A 14,320-nucleotide genomic window follows, 5' to 3' on the forward strand; every position below is an offset into this window, starting at 1 on the left:
CTGTTATCCAGGTGCACACACCTGCAGGAGTGGGAGCAGTTGGATTTCCATGGCTTCTCTGAAATCCTGTGTCTTTCCAGAATTGTCCTTTGTGTTTGCCTCTGTCCCTTCCTCCATATCCTTCTCTCGTCTGTGCTGTGTTCTGTCCCACATAATTTAGTCCTTTATACTCACTCTGAAAGTTCCTGCCATAACCAGTGAGCGGAGGAAAAGTGATTTCCTTAAAATATGAGGGATCGTGGTGAAATTTTTTTACAGTGTAACTAAACAAAATTGGGCTTTATCTTTTAATTTGTATTATGGCTTCTTGAAATAAATAGGTTTCCTGAAACTCTGGAACAGTCTGAAACAAGTCCTAGACTCCTTTTGTTTTCCAGTTGCTGCTTTAAGTAGTTTTAAGCATTATTTTAGAATGTAACAGAATTCCAGTTTAAAAATAGGTCTGGCAGCAGATCAGATATGGGCTGAAACTCTGCAGCCTTTTCAGGGGTCATGAGATGCAGCACTGCCCTGATGAACTTCATTATGCCAGATGAATATGAAATAGTCAAGTAAAGGGAGATTTGCAAAGACATAAAGAAAAGAAACCTCTTTTTCCAGTGCATCTGGGAATCTTAAATCTTAATCTTATATTTTAAAGTTTTTTTTCTTGTGTTAAGATTGCAGATTAAATGTGTATGTTTCTGTAATAAAAATAATCCTGTGTTCCAATGTTGAAATAGCTGTGAATTATCTGTAACGTTACAGATCGAGTTGGATTCCTCATCAAGTCATATTGTGCACACATTAGAGCCTTTGCAGTGTGGAATTTTTTAGTCTCTGTTAGGCATTTACAGTCGGAAAGGGGATTAATAGGTATTTAAGGTGTTGATGAATCAAGGTCTAAATTCTAATTGTTGGAACCAGCAAGTTTAGGAGTTGATGAGTTTTTCAGGACTAGTTATTTTAATTGTTTCACATGCAAACAAGACCATTCATTTCACACCATAGCTGCAGTTTTGCGAGTGTCTCCTCATGTATAATGTCATTTGTCAGTAAAGGCTGAGCTGATTAGCTTTATAATTTACAGTTAACCAGATCTGTCAGGAGAATGGTCTTATTGTCCAGCTTGTCTTTTTGTCCTGAAGCTGTGGCTGGGGGTGGAACAGTGTGTGCACCTCGGGGAGGTCAGCGAGGGTGGAAGGCACTAATGCATTCTGAGCTGCAAAGCTCACGCTTGACCTCGATGATTAAAGTTTTTTCTGTCATCCAGCAGCCGTTGAGCCTGAATCGTCTCTTAAGAAGTCAAAAGGTCTAATCAAGCTAATGAACAAACTCAATCATTAGTACTTTGGGAAGGAAGTGTGCTAGCGCTGCTGGTGCCCCAGCTGCAGGGTGTGCGTTGCTGGGGGCGCAGGAGGAGCTGCTGGAGGTGCAGCGGGGCACGGCCGCCTCCCCTGCGCAGGGCTCAGCTCATCCCACCGTGTCCATGCTCCGCTCTGGCCGGGGGGTGGAAATTTCGCATTCTCGGAGGTGATAGGAAGGACTGCTTGTTTCCTTTGAAGGGTTTTTCAAGTGAGGATTAAACAGAAGCTAAACCTTCCTTGGGTGAACGTCTGTGCTAGCGAACTAATCTGCATTCTCTTTACCTATTCCTCCTCCCAGCTCTTTTCACTCAGATTTCTCTGACATGGATAAAATATTTTTCAGGGATCTTTTGTTACGTTCCAGTATCTGAAGTTAATGGAAAAGCCTTTTTGATACTGGTCAAGTAGATGACAGCTGTTAGTCATTTAAATGCAGTGAAACCTTTCATACAGTGCATACCTTGGCTTTGGAGCCAGAACCTTTGTCAGTGTGTCCTGGAGACTGGCACCAGTGTCTTATACATGCACACACCAGCCAGGCCTGTTTTTCCAAACATTTTCTCTTTGTTTATTTTATAATGAGGTGTCTGAGAATTCTTCATTCTGATGAGAGCAAAGCCACAGCGAAGAACAAAGTGTTTTTTTCACACTCATGTTTCTTGCCTGGAAAGCATGTCATGATTTTGGTTTTGCCTGTAAAAAGAGTAAATCAAAACCAGGTTATTATTTTTAAAATAAATTACCCTGAAACTGTAACTAGCACATAAGAAACCAGCTTTTTTTTCCCGAAATCCATGGAATCCAGTGTATACTGGCTCAAGCAAGGGGTGACAGAAACTCTCCTAAGAAACTGACTCCTTCCCTCTGTCAAGAAGACCCATCCTGTGCTTGAATAGACACCTGCAATTGATTCTTGTCCTCAGTCATTTTAGCAGCGCTGTTGTCTTGATTTTACACAGCCAGTGGTAAATTAGATTGCTAAATTAAAGCTGTCGGAAATAGAATGATACCATCCTTTTAAAGGGGTGCTTTAAGACTTTTTGCTATCTTATGTTAATTTTGAATACTCAACAGATGAACAGTCCAAATATATTTTAGTATGAGCATCCATAATAATTATACATCAGTATAATTTAGTCCTTCTTTGTTACTTGTTACTTTTGTTACTTTAATTCAATAAATATATTTTCTTGCTATGTTGTGTATTTGTAGAAGTGTGGAAGAAATTGGTGCCCTTATGGCAGATACACAGCAGACTTCAGCATTACCCTAACACATTAAAATCAGATAAAAGTAGAATTGCAAAACAATTTATGTCTTTTGCCAACAAGCTCGTGAAAAAGGTAAATTCCACTCCTCCAATATGAGTTTTTCAGAGCGGTGGAGGGAACAGAGTGGGCATTCCTGACCTGTTTGTGCTGGCTCTGCTGAGGCAGATAAGCAGGGTATACAGAATTCACATGACTGTGTGTCATATTTTGGGGACAGTAAGTAATATTAGCTTTTTGAATGATGACAGTTCTTCAGCTTTAGCAAAATGTGTGTAACGCCACTCTGGTTTATTTTGATGATCTGCAGCTTTCCAGCCTGTTTCTCCATCCTGTGGTTGGGACCTGCAAATAAAGTACAGTTTGGTAAGGCCTGTGTTCCTTACCTGTTTACTTTGGAAGGGAAGGTCAGGTGCAGGCAGTGGATTCAAAGGGGCTCAGTCAAGGCTGACTGAGTGTTTAATGCTCTCAACTCTCCAGGGTGAGCCCATCACTTTCTGTGAAGAAGCGTTCGTGTCCCACCGCTCGTCTGTGATGAGGCAGTTCCTGCAGAATGCCATCCAGCTCCAGCTTTTCAAGCAGGTACTGCCTCCAGTGATCCATGGGGAAGCAGAATGTGTAACAATTCAGGTGGGGTCTGGGGGGCTCTTTCCATATCCCTTGGTCCTGTAGTGCAGTACCTCAATTCCTGCTCGCTGCCTCCTCTCAGACTCAGGTGCTGAGGTGTTCTGTATATTGAGAGGTGGATGGGTTTTCCCACTAAAGGCTTCTGAGCTCAAGAGCTTTTCTTACCTGAGCGTACCTAGACCCAAGAGACCTCCTGTAAACTTCGTCCAGGAAGCATTATATTGTTGGACACAGAACTGCTGCTTTAGGGCAGCTGAAAACATGTATGTGTAGCCAAACATGAATGCTGGTTTTCAGCAAAGCCACACACTTCTGGGCAGTGGTCAACGTTGTGCCAGTTTGGATGGTATTTTCATTCTATTTTGAGTCCCTACCCAATGCAAACTTAGAGGTTATTGCAGCTAATAAAGCTAAAGTCTTTCTAAAAAGTTGAAGAATGGGATGGCTGATGTGTTTCTGTCTTCTAATGCTGATGCAGTTCATTGATGGGCGTCTGGATCTGCTGAACTCTGGGGAGGGCTTCAGTGACGTGTTTGAAGAGGAGATAAATATGGGAGAATATGCAGGTAGGAAATATTTTAAGGTAATTTCACACACTTTTGTTGGCTAACCATTTGTGGGTTATCATGACGTCATTGGGTCATTACTGCTAGATAAATAACTGAGGCTTAGTGATCCTGGCAGCCTCAAATGTCTTAAGTTTTCTTTCTTTCCTCTGTCGAGAGCTTTGAATAATGTATTGTAGTCTGAGTAATGTGTGTTCAGTCATAAAAATCCTCAGTGTTACCACTTCAATAAAGTACAGCTAAAAGAGTTCTTGCATTGGAGGAAAAAATCATGGCTTTACCCAGAACCACCTCCGATTTCTTTTAGTGAACTTAAAAACGTCTGTGTTCTCAAATGTCTGAGACAACACAGGGAAAACGGGGAAGTGTAAATCTCTCATCAATGTTATGTTTTCTCCTGAAAGAAAAGGCTGGCTGTCCTGTTCTGTCCATGCTCCAGAACCACTAAGTGCCAACACTTCTCATTTTGAGCTTGTTTTCTATTGAGCAGAGGGTTACAATCTGTTTGTTTGTGTGTTCGGTTCTCTGTAGGTAGCGACAAACTGTACCACCAGTGGCTGTCCACAGTGAGGGTAAGCACATGAGATCCTGCCAGACTCCCTGAACCAGCTTGGCTTGTTGAAGACTTTCATGTAGTGACAGAGACAGTGAATCTGAAAGCTGTTTACATCTGATTGCATATAATCAAATTTGATCTCTGGAAATGTAATTTTGCATTGAAAGTAGGAAATACAACATTAGCTGGGGTTTAATTCCTTGGATTTTGCCCTTCTCCTGTGTTGCTCAGTAAGGTGCTGTACAGCAGTAGTCCGTGGGGTGTGGCAGGGGTGTAAAACACCAACCAGATGAACAGATCGTTGCAGATAATGTATCACTGGCTAATCACTTTTATTATATTCATCACATGAAATTCAGCTGTTCTAGAATGAAAGTTTGTGACTGGAGTTAGATTTCATTTTCCCTACGTTTATCCTTTATCAACCACTTGTGTCTTAAAAAGGCATCATGTGCATGATAAACAGGACTGTGGGATGAGGGAAAAGAGAAGAGCAAGGGAAAAAGAATCTCCCCTCCAGACTGGACATATAGGCTGTCCTGAGGCGGAGTCTGCCTCAGACATGGAGCATTGCTCAGGATACTTGTGTCTTAAGCTTGGTTAGGATTTCAGTGGAATGTACAGGACACCTCTGAGGGGAGTGGAAGCACAGGACGCAGTTTGTGTCCTCTTGGGAGGAACCCGTGTTGTCCCTTGGACAAGTGCTGTATTAACCAGAACTGGCAAACCCAGAGCGACATTCAGCGTAGTTTTCCTTGGGTCTTTTTCTTCAAATCTGACCTTTTCATACTCAGCTCTGCTAATAAGGATAGTTAATGCTCTGTTATTTCAAGTCAGGAATGGTGGATTTTAGATTGCTGTTTGCTTTAAAGAGCCTTGACACCATTTCTTCCCTTGTTACTGTAATTACAGAAAGGAAGTGGAGCCATTTTAAACACAGTAAAGACCAAGGCTAACCCCGCCATGAAGACTGTCTATAAGTTTGTAAGTATTGAGTACTGGTTTACTACTGAGATAAGAGTCTAATTACAATTCTGTTTTAACCTTTCAAATGAGGCTCAAGACTTACATCCATTTTTATTGGACTCACTAAATTACTCAAAATATACATTCATTCAAATTTCAAATTTAAATGAAAAAGTCATTTTGAAATTTAAACTCAATTGAAATGCAAAGGACAATGGGAACTTGTGATTTCTTTTGAAAGTACAGATGATAAATTCCATTTATTACACAGAACTCTTTCTGGGAAATAGTGCCTGTGTGCTCTGCTAGGCAGCTCTACCATGTCATCATTGCTCTGTTGGAAATCATTGTTACCTCAGCTTTCCCTGCTTGCAGCTTCATCGAAAGAAGGGAATCCTCTCATTTTCCAAATTGTTTCCATCTTTTCTAAATGTCAATTAATTTTCCCTGGAGATTTCTTATACCTGCTTATTTAGAGCCCAACTTACTGGGTTATTCTTTAAGTGGAAGTGTTTTCAGTGCTGTTAACAAACAGCTGGTGTGTTGCTGTGCTATCGTGTGTGGCTGCCAGCTCCACTCTGCCAGATCAAACAGCACAGGAACAAGTGAGGATTTCTTATATTCTCAGTTCTGGAAAATAATGCTACAAAAAGCATTGAGATAACCATTCAAACTTTGGTTTTTTCTTGCCTTCCTCCAGCCTGAGAGAGAGGAGTAGGATGAGATTGGCTCCACTAAATGGAACTGGCGTCCAGAGCTCTGCGAGGAGAATTTGCAGGCTCAGTGCCAGTGTGGAAGAATAGAAGTTTATAGCAAAGATAAATACTTATTGGGGAACGCTGAGGCTGTGGAATGCAAATAGATGAAAGATGTCTGTGGCTTCAAAACAGGGAAAACAAAATTTTTACAACAAAAGTGGGGTGGTGGATTTTGTTTATTTGGATTGATTTTAGCTTTATGTTTGTTTCAATGTGTTTTCAGTATCTGTTACATCTTTTTATTGCCATTTTTATTAACTGAAAACAAATTTAGTCACTGCTGGAATATAGAGGGGAATTTTAACTTAAATTAATTTTTCATGCAGGCAAAAGATCATGCAAAAATGGGAATAAAAGAAGTGAAAAACCGCTTGAAGCAAAAGGTACTTGAAGTTCTTATTCAAAATGTATAAGCACCACGTCTGAAATCCTTAGCCACTGAAAGCATGAGGTGATCAATAGGAAGCTGTTTGATACAGTGTTGTTAGCGCACTTCAAAATGCATTACCAGCTGTTCTGGATTTTTCACACTTATAAATATTCACAGACAAAAAAAAAATTGTCTTCCAACACATTAAAGCTCTGACTTAAACCCACAAAAGCCAGAAAATTGAGTGTTCTGCTCGGAGTGGTCCTGCTCCTGTCCTTCGTGCTGGGGCACTGTGTGAGGGGACTGCACGTGGACTGGGAGCACTTCCCTACGGTGCTGGCAGTGAACTTTTTGCAAATGGCAAATTGTTGTTATTTTTGCAGTAATCAGTCAGAAAAAAAGCATCATGTTTATCTGCCATTGGGAAGGGCATTTCTGCATTTCTTGAATGTCTGCTGCAAAGTTCAGACAGGAAGGAATTTATTAGAGTTGGTGTCCACTGCCAGTTGGAATTATTGCAGGAAAAACTACTCAAACTGTTGTTTCCCAAATGTGTGTGTGTGGTTGTAAACAGCACAATTCCCACCTGCTGTGCTGTGTTTGAGGGATGTGTTATCCAATCCCAGTTGCTCCTGTTGAACCAGAGCTACAGCCACACTGGCACACACCTCCTCAGTAGATGGGCAGCTCTGGCCCGGGTTATTGCAGGCACTCCCGTTGTTCTGTGCATCCGAGCTCGCCGAGTCGTGGAGGAAGCCGGGCAGCTGACCTGCTGAGAGAACTCAAGTTCTTGTTCAGAAATTTGTATTCAGTTTGCTGCATAGGAGTTTGGGTGGCTTTTCTTTAATCTGTGCTCTCTCTGTAAATTTCTTCTCTAAAGTTCTAGACAATCCTCTTAAGTTAGGGCTACAAATGTTGGTGGGCAGACAGAAATGCCCTGGGCCTGTCACCAGCCTGTTCCTCCAAAGGGGTTTCTGTGCAGCCGGGCTGCCGAGCGAGGAGTTGCCTGTGTTCTTTCCAGCTGCTGCTCCCTCTCTGAACATCCTACACGTTGCTGCAGAATCTCAGGGAAGAGAAAGTTGCTTCAGATGTTTTTCTGTTATTTTATTTTATTACTTGACTTTATATGTGACCACTGTAGGTATAATTTGAAAACAATAGAAACATAAGGCGGTTTTCTTGTAGATGGATTTCATTATGTCATTCCATGTGTTTCACTTCTGGACATAACCTTCTGAAATAATAAAATCTTTGGCTTTCTCATGCATGTTTCTAAAGCAGTTGGAGCTGTGTAACGTGACCAGATTTTTTCCTGCATTTTAAGTGCTGATAGAATTGTGTGCTGTTGTGTGACATTTGTACACGAGGCTGAGAAAAGCCTCATTCAGTCATTTCTTTGTTTTATTATTATTGTTGTCTTCCTGGTCTGTCAAGCAGCAAGCCTCTCTTTAAAAAACACACATAACATTTACAACTAAATGGCCCAATTTTGTTTCACCTTCCTTACGTGGTGTGGTGTATCTGTAAGTGAGATGCTTAAACATGATTGTTCAACATAGGCTCTCACAAGAGATAGCTGTGAGGAGCTGACACACACTGCTCTACCTTCTCCTTCCTTACTATTCTGTCCTTTTCTATCCCGTCCTCTTCTCTGTGTGAATGCAGGTAGGAAGGGAAGTAAAATTAGGGATTGCTCTGTTAAAAGTGATAAAAATAGCAAACATTGTTTTGGTCACCCTCATTTTTAATCTAAATGTCTGTGCTGCTCCATACACAGCTCTATTAATGCACCCTCCCCAGTTTTTATGTAAGAGCATTGTATTTATCCTGTGTTTCCTCACTAGCATGTGTGAGTGTTAACTGTCTGACATTCTGGTATCATTAAATACTTACTTTTTGCCAAATTTGGGATGCTAGTCTTTCATCTTCTAAGACTAACCTAAGGTTATTTTTAAACTGATTCTTACTATCCAGTGCATTTTAACGTACTATTTTCCATTATTAATACAGAAAGTATGCAGGCCCCTGGTAAGGAAAAGTCAAATATAAACATCCCTTTTCCAGTTTTTGCTGCCAAATTTGAACAGCTTCTGTACAAGATAGAATTTAAAAATGCAATAAAGCTCGAGGTTCTGCTTCCTCCAACTCTGCATAGCAATGGTGACCTCTTAAATATAATCAAGAGCCCATTTTGCCCTTGGTCTGCTCCAGTCTTGGGTTTGAATTGCAAATGAGAAATGCAGGATTGACCTGTTGAGAGGTCACTGTGGTGTGTGTAAGGTCCTTCTTTAATATGATAGTGGAGATTGAATGGTGCTCCATTTCCATCCCTTGTTCATTTGTGGTGCAGTATTTCAAAGCAACAGAAATAGTTTTCACAGGATTCTTATGAGTGAGAGCAAATAATTGTTAATAGATACAGCCTGGTAGCTTTATTTTATATCTGATACAGTTCTCATTTTTCTATTTTTTTTTTCTCTTTTTTCTTTTTTCATTTCCCCTTTTTTTTTTTTTTCCTTTTTTGCAAAGGCTGCCTTTTTCCACCTCACAAACCAACCCTGGTGGTGAAGTCCCTCCGTTAGTGGCTCATTTGAAGCTTAACTGCATAGAATTAGGAAGAAGGAGGAATATGAATGGTACCGTCCTCAACTTTCAGTCGGGAGAATGGAACTTACTGAAAGCTTTGGCTAAGACAATTTATATAAATGGTTGGGCACTTGGCATTAATATATTCAACATTATTTTAGTTACTAGAGCCCTGTGTGGCTCTAGATAATGCTTGGTATTCTAGAAAGAACTCATTTAGAGCTTTATAACACAACATGCCCCACGTTTAGGACATTCAGAATGCGTTTTGCTCCTCTCTAACCAATGTTTGCCGTTCGTTACAAAATTTAAGATCATATTTCACTGTTTTTTTAACTCAAATGTGGTTTTGTTGAAGAGAGAAAGCAAACTTTTGTGGAGCAGATTTTGCTTTGGTGAGTGAAGCTGTATTGATGATGAAAAAATAGAGAGGAATCTAATAATTTAATTCTCATATTTTATTAAGCAGTTTTTTAAAATTATATTGTGGTTTCATTGGAAATCTGTACACCAAACACAGTGGAAATAGGCTTTAGGTGCATGTTATCTTTTATATGCAATTATATCATCAGAGAAGTAGAGGCAATCTATAGTAATAAAAGCTCAAGGATTTGCAGTGATCGTTACACATCTGAGGGGATTTTGCTTAATGGCTTAATCTCTCTATCTTTTATCTCCTCCCATTCCCCTCATGTCCCAGTTCTTGTGTCCTTTTTGTGGTTTTTGGGGCTTTGCCCGGGCAGGTGCTTTGCTTTCCGTTGTGTCCCAGCCGTGTGCTGCCTTGGCCTGCGGGCCGGAGCAGCCCCTGCTCAGCACACCTTGGAGCTCTGGCAGCTCCAGGCACCTCCGGAGTGCCTGCACCCCACAGAAACACGCACACAGGCTTTGTGTTCAGTGTCATTGCAGAGAATGGTGCTGCCATAGGCCGTGTGAGCTCCGAACTGAGGACATCCCTTGCAGGCTCGGGGCTGTCTGGAGCTGGAGTAGGAGTTTGACAGACACAGGTTTCTTGTCAATGCCTTGTTTTGGGCTCTTTGTTACTAATTCGAAGGACTTTGTTGTACCTTTTCAAGACAAGGTGGCATTGTGCAGCTGAAGGGCGGGGGGGGGAAAAAGTTTTTCTCTCTAGTTTGACCTTAGCAAGTTGTTAATTCCCCATGATCCTTATGCCCGTATTGGGGAGCCACTGCTCTACCAGCTGGATCTAAAGAGGGGTCTCATCTTCTCTGTGGAGCACACAAAGCCCCTTAGAAAGTCCATCCAGCTTTTTGTTTCATTTGACCTAAACACATTAGGTCAGTGTGTGTCCAAAGGAACCATTTCTAATTGGCCATCAGCTTACACGGCTCATTATTGTACCTGAGCGAGCCGGGGGCTCGCGGGGCCGTGTCAGAGGTCAGGGAATCAAAGCCCTGCCGGTGGCAGCAGCCACCCTCAGGTCAGCCTTACAGAGCTCCAGCCTGTGCAGCCTTCTCTCCATATTTACCCAGCATTATTTCCTTGGCATTGTTGCAGAGATGTAAGGTTTGGGGCCCACTGCGTTACAGACTGTTTCTCAACTCACTTTCAAACTCTTTGCTCCTTCTCTGATTCCTGATGTCTTCAAGCCTTTGTCTTTTTCAAAACCTGTGTTACGCACCCTGTGCCTGCACTTGCCAAGTCCTCTAACCTGGGCTGGTGGGTCACTTCACTTCTGGAGATGAGAACTGATGTCAAAGCAAACAAAAAGTGTTCTGCCAGGCAGCCCTTGGTGTTGTACCCTCTCCTGGAGGCATATTCAGTGCACACAGACTCCAAGATGAAATGCAAAGCTGACTAAACTCTGAGTTCCATCTCTCCTTGCCGCTTCAGCCAGTAATTGTTCTGCTGTGGATAAATCTGTGTTGTACGTTAATGGAATTACTGTGTTCATTTAGGTTTACAATAAGCAGAATGCCCTGTCCCTGGACTTCTGTTGAATTCATTTCTAAAATAGAATATCTGAGCTATGGTTTCTTCCTCCACATGCACTTCCTGGCTTTTGCGTGTTCAAGTCAGACATTTTATTGAACATCCTGTTTGCACCACCGATACTGGGAGGAGAGGGGGGTTGTGTACAAGCTCTGATGGATGAAGTGTTTTATTCTAATGATGTTTTCTTTTCTGTACTTTGGTGTTTCTTTCCCCTAACATCCAAACTGTTAGTCAGCATTATCCTCTAGTGTCTCCTTTGTGCACGTTCCCCTCACTCAGGAGCGTTCCTGGCCATGCTATTCACCTTTTCCTACCACACAGGACATAGCAGAGAACGGGTGCTCAGCAGCGCCGGAGGAGCCCCTGCCCAGGGCAGCACCATCGCCGCTGGGTGAGAAGAAGGACCCGAAATCAAGAGAGGACAGAAGACCAATCACAGTACATTTTGGTCAGGTAGGTCTTGGTGTGAAGTTGTTCTCAATCATGTGACTCAGCAAAAGGAGTTTGGAGAAAAGTCATGATAACGAATATGCCAAATGTTTCGTTATCTTTAGTTATCTTTAGTCACTGAACTATGCTATTTTAGTTTTGTTTCTGTTGTATCTGTTTCAAGGGGAATCCAAAATCTGATTTTTCTGGGGTTTGCTGACTCCTTTTGTTCAGATGGTGATTTTGAGGAAAATAAACCTTAAGTAAATGGGGGGTGAAGCATAAATATTGTAGCAATTTTATAAACTATTTTGTGACTGTTTTAGCATGCAAGGTGCTACGGCCCTCAGTACTGAGGATAGAATTTAAAACATCCCCTTCTATCTAGCCAGATCATTAGTGTCAATATGGAATATCCAACTGTTAAAGCATTTGAACATTCTCTGAAAATTAAAAGCGATGAATTAAGATGGGAAAATCAATTAATAGCTTGTTAGTGTGCTCTGTATTCAGTATTGACAGCTAAGCTGTTCACATTAGTTACTCGTGTAATGTTTCTTTTGATATGTCTGCAAAACAGAGAGTTTGGGGGGGTTTGAAGAGCTAGCTATTTAGAAAATGTTGTAGTTGCTGTGATTTTCAGGGAAAAGCATCCAGTATTTATTATCATTTGCCAGTGTTCCCCTATTAAGTATAGCCTGAATCAAAAAATAACATGATTTGTGTTCACGGTTCTCTTTTCTTTTGCTCTATCTATTCTTTACACTGTTCTGACTAGAAAACAGGAAGGAATGTCTGATTTCTTCTAAGGAGACAAAGTGTAATTTTAAAGCAATTGTAAAACATTATAAAAGTGAAGCAAACCAGCTTTAGAGAAGTGTCTATGAGTAGAAAGCAGTTGGTGTGGCTGCACTGACTGTTCAGGTATTAGATGGGGCTGCCCGAGGTCTAATCAGTGCTCAGAGCAATGTTGTATGCATCATTTCGGAATTAGATTTATTTTTTCAGTACTTTCACCAGTGTGCTAAATGTAAGTTCTTGTAGACTTTTTAAAAATCTTTCTCTTCCAATTAATTATTTTCAGTAGAGATTTATTTTTCCATTACTTTCTGTGCCACTACAGTTGAGAGGAATTGGGGCTACCGGAGGAATGCAGCCATCTAGCTCCAGCAGGGACAGGTTACATTTCATTTGAAGCAGTCAGAAATCAGATAATATTAGAATTTATTTTCAGTTTTTCCTTTAGATTTTTGTGAACGATGGATGGTTCAAACATGATGGTAGATTAATTAAAAATATATTTGAGTGGTAAGTGCAGATTTAAATTCATGAGGTTTTCTAACAGTCACTTTTAAATTTTTTAATGATCACTCTTCTGTATTGAAAGAAAAACACATCAGCTTTCCTGACCCCTGGCTGTGGGAAGAGGCTCGCTGAATGCTTATTGCTGTCATCACAGTACAAATGTTGGTTTCCAAAAACCCATCTGACTTAGCAGTTGTGGGGCTGTGTGATTCCCAGCCTTCGGCCTGGCACGGGTCTGCTTTTCCTGGTAGCCCAGTGCCCAGACAAAAACAAAATCATACCTTCATTCAAAAGGAAAAGATCTTCAGGTTTATGAAATATAGATTAAGGCATTGGGGGGGGGGGAAAAAGCAGCAACATTTAGTGTAAAAATGGGAGATGGCTTCTAACTCGTGATTAAAGGCAGAGATTTTAATGTCACTTTTAACTCTGTCTGGAATACAGAAGGTGGGAACAATTAAAAAGGCACAAGAACTCTGAAATAAGGGCTGTTTGTGCATTCACAGCTCTTCTAAACTGAAGAGGATGAAAGAGGCTTTTTTCTCATTGTCAGGGGCTCTCTCGGAGCGCAGCATTGTGCGGCTGGCAGCGAGGTTTAAAATGCATGCGTGCGCTGGGGTCAGGGCCCGGCTCGGGGCGGGCGGTGCAGGCAGCCCGGCCGCAGCGCTGCAGCAGCGCTCCGCCGCCGCGCGGGCTTTAATTGAGACGTGCTGTCAAAGTGACAAACACATTTGCATACAGTCTATTTATTTTCCTCGGAAAGGTCTGCAGTCTGCTGTTGGTTGAACATTCTTAATCAGCGAGCTGTAAGTGAGCCGGCAGCGAGCTGTCCTGTGCTGGGTGCTTCTCTTCATTACATGACAGATTAGCTAAAGGGGGATGGGCTAGCGAGCCAGCAACAACCTTTAATTTTAACTCATTATCTCTCACCCTAGAGTGAGGGAGTTGCTGCTTTTCCGAACACAGTTGTGTATCTGCAGTTGTTAGGCTACAAAAAAATCAGTAGAATATCTTGAAATACTTGTGAAAGCACAGCCCCTCAGCTGATGGCTCACCAAAATTTGGCAGTAATTAGCTGACTGGGGGAGATTCTGTATGTCCTGGCTCATCTTGGTGAGTGGTGATCAGGCATCATTGCAGAGCCTTGTTTATTGTGGAATTGTTTTAATGATGCTTTCTAATACTAAGACATTGTGGGAAAGCTCCCCTTGATGGTGAAAAGAAGGATTTTAGCCAGATAGCCTGGGGCAGTGTAGTAAAGATCTAAACAGAGTGTTCTTAGTGAGACACCACCATGGGAGGGTGGGACCACTGCTTTTCCTGGGTGGGACTTTGCATGATTTACCCAGGGTGTTGCTTTCTCATTGATCCCTGCATCAACCAAATACAGGAACTGTCACCACGGCCTCTGGGACAATGCAACTGGGCTCAACAAGTAGCTGGAGAAGTACAGGCAGCTCAGGGTTTGGTGGGTGGGGAGAAGAGAGAACAGTTCTCAAGCCAAGGCCAAGATCCAAATGGAAGGTTTGTAGTACTGAGTAGAGCTCTATGGGGAAAGAGTAAGGTTAATTATTATGGAAGATCCAGTGC

At 41.8% G+C, this 14,320-nt stretch overlaps 1 protein-coding gene across 9 annotated transcripts in view; it reads left to right on the forward strand.

Moving 5' to 3' along the window:
* The window catches only part of DENND1A (DENN domain containing 1A), a 151,685-nt gene that overhangs the window by 114,857 nt on the left and 22,508 nt on the right, over positions 1–14,320 (forward strand). For all 9 annotated transcript variants that reach the window (XM_040083552.1, XM_058423172.1, XM_058423173.1 and 6 more), the window contains exons 14-19: positions 3,095–3,196; positions 3,720–3,807; positions 4,339–4,379; positions 5,276–5,347; positions 6,414–6,470; positions 11,318–11,449. In XM_040083552.1, coding sequence (XP_039939486.1) covers positions 3,095–3,196; positions 3,720–3,807; positions 4,339–4,379; positions 5,276–5,347; positions 6,414–6,470; positions 11,318–11,449 — 492 coding nt within the window. The remainder of the gene's footprint in view (positions 1–3,094; positions 3,197–3,719; positions 3,808–4,338; positions 4,380–5,275; positions 5,348–6,413; positions 6,471–11,317; positions 11,450–14,320) is intronic.

The sequence above is a fragment of the Hirundo rustica genome, chromosome 20 (assembly GCF_015227805.2).
Source record: "Hirundo rustica isolate bHirRus1 chromosome 20, bHirRus1.pri.v3, whole genome shotgun sequence".
Lineage (NCBI taxonomy): Eukaryota > Metazoa > Chordata > Aves > Passeriformes > Hirundinidae > Hirundo > Hirundo rustica.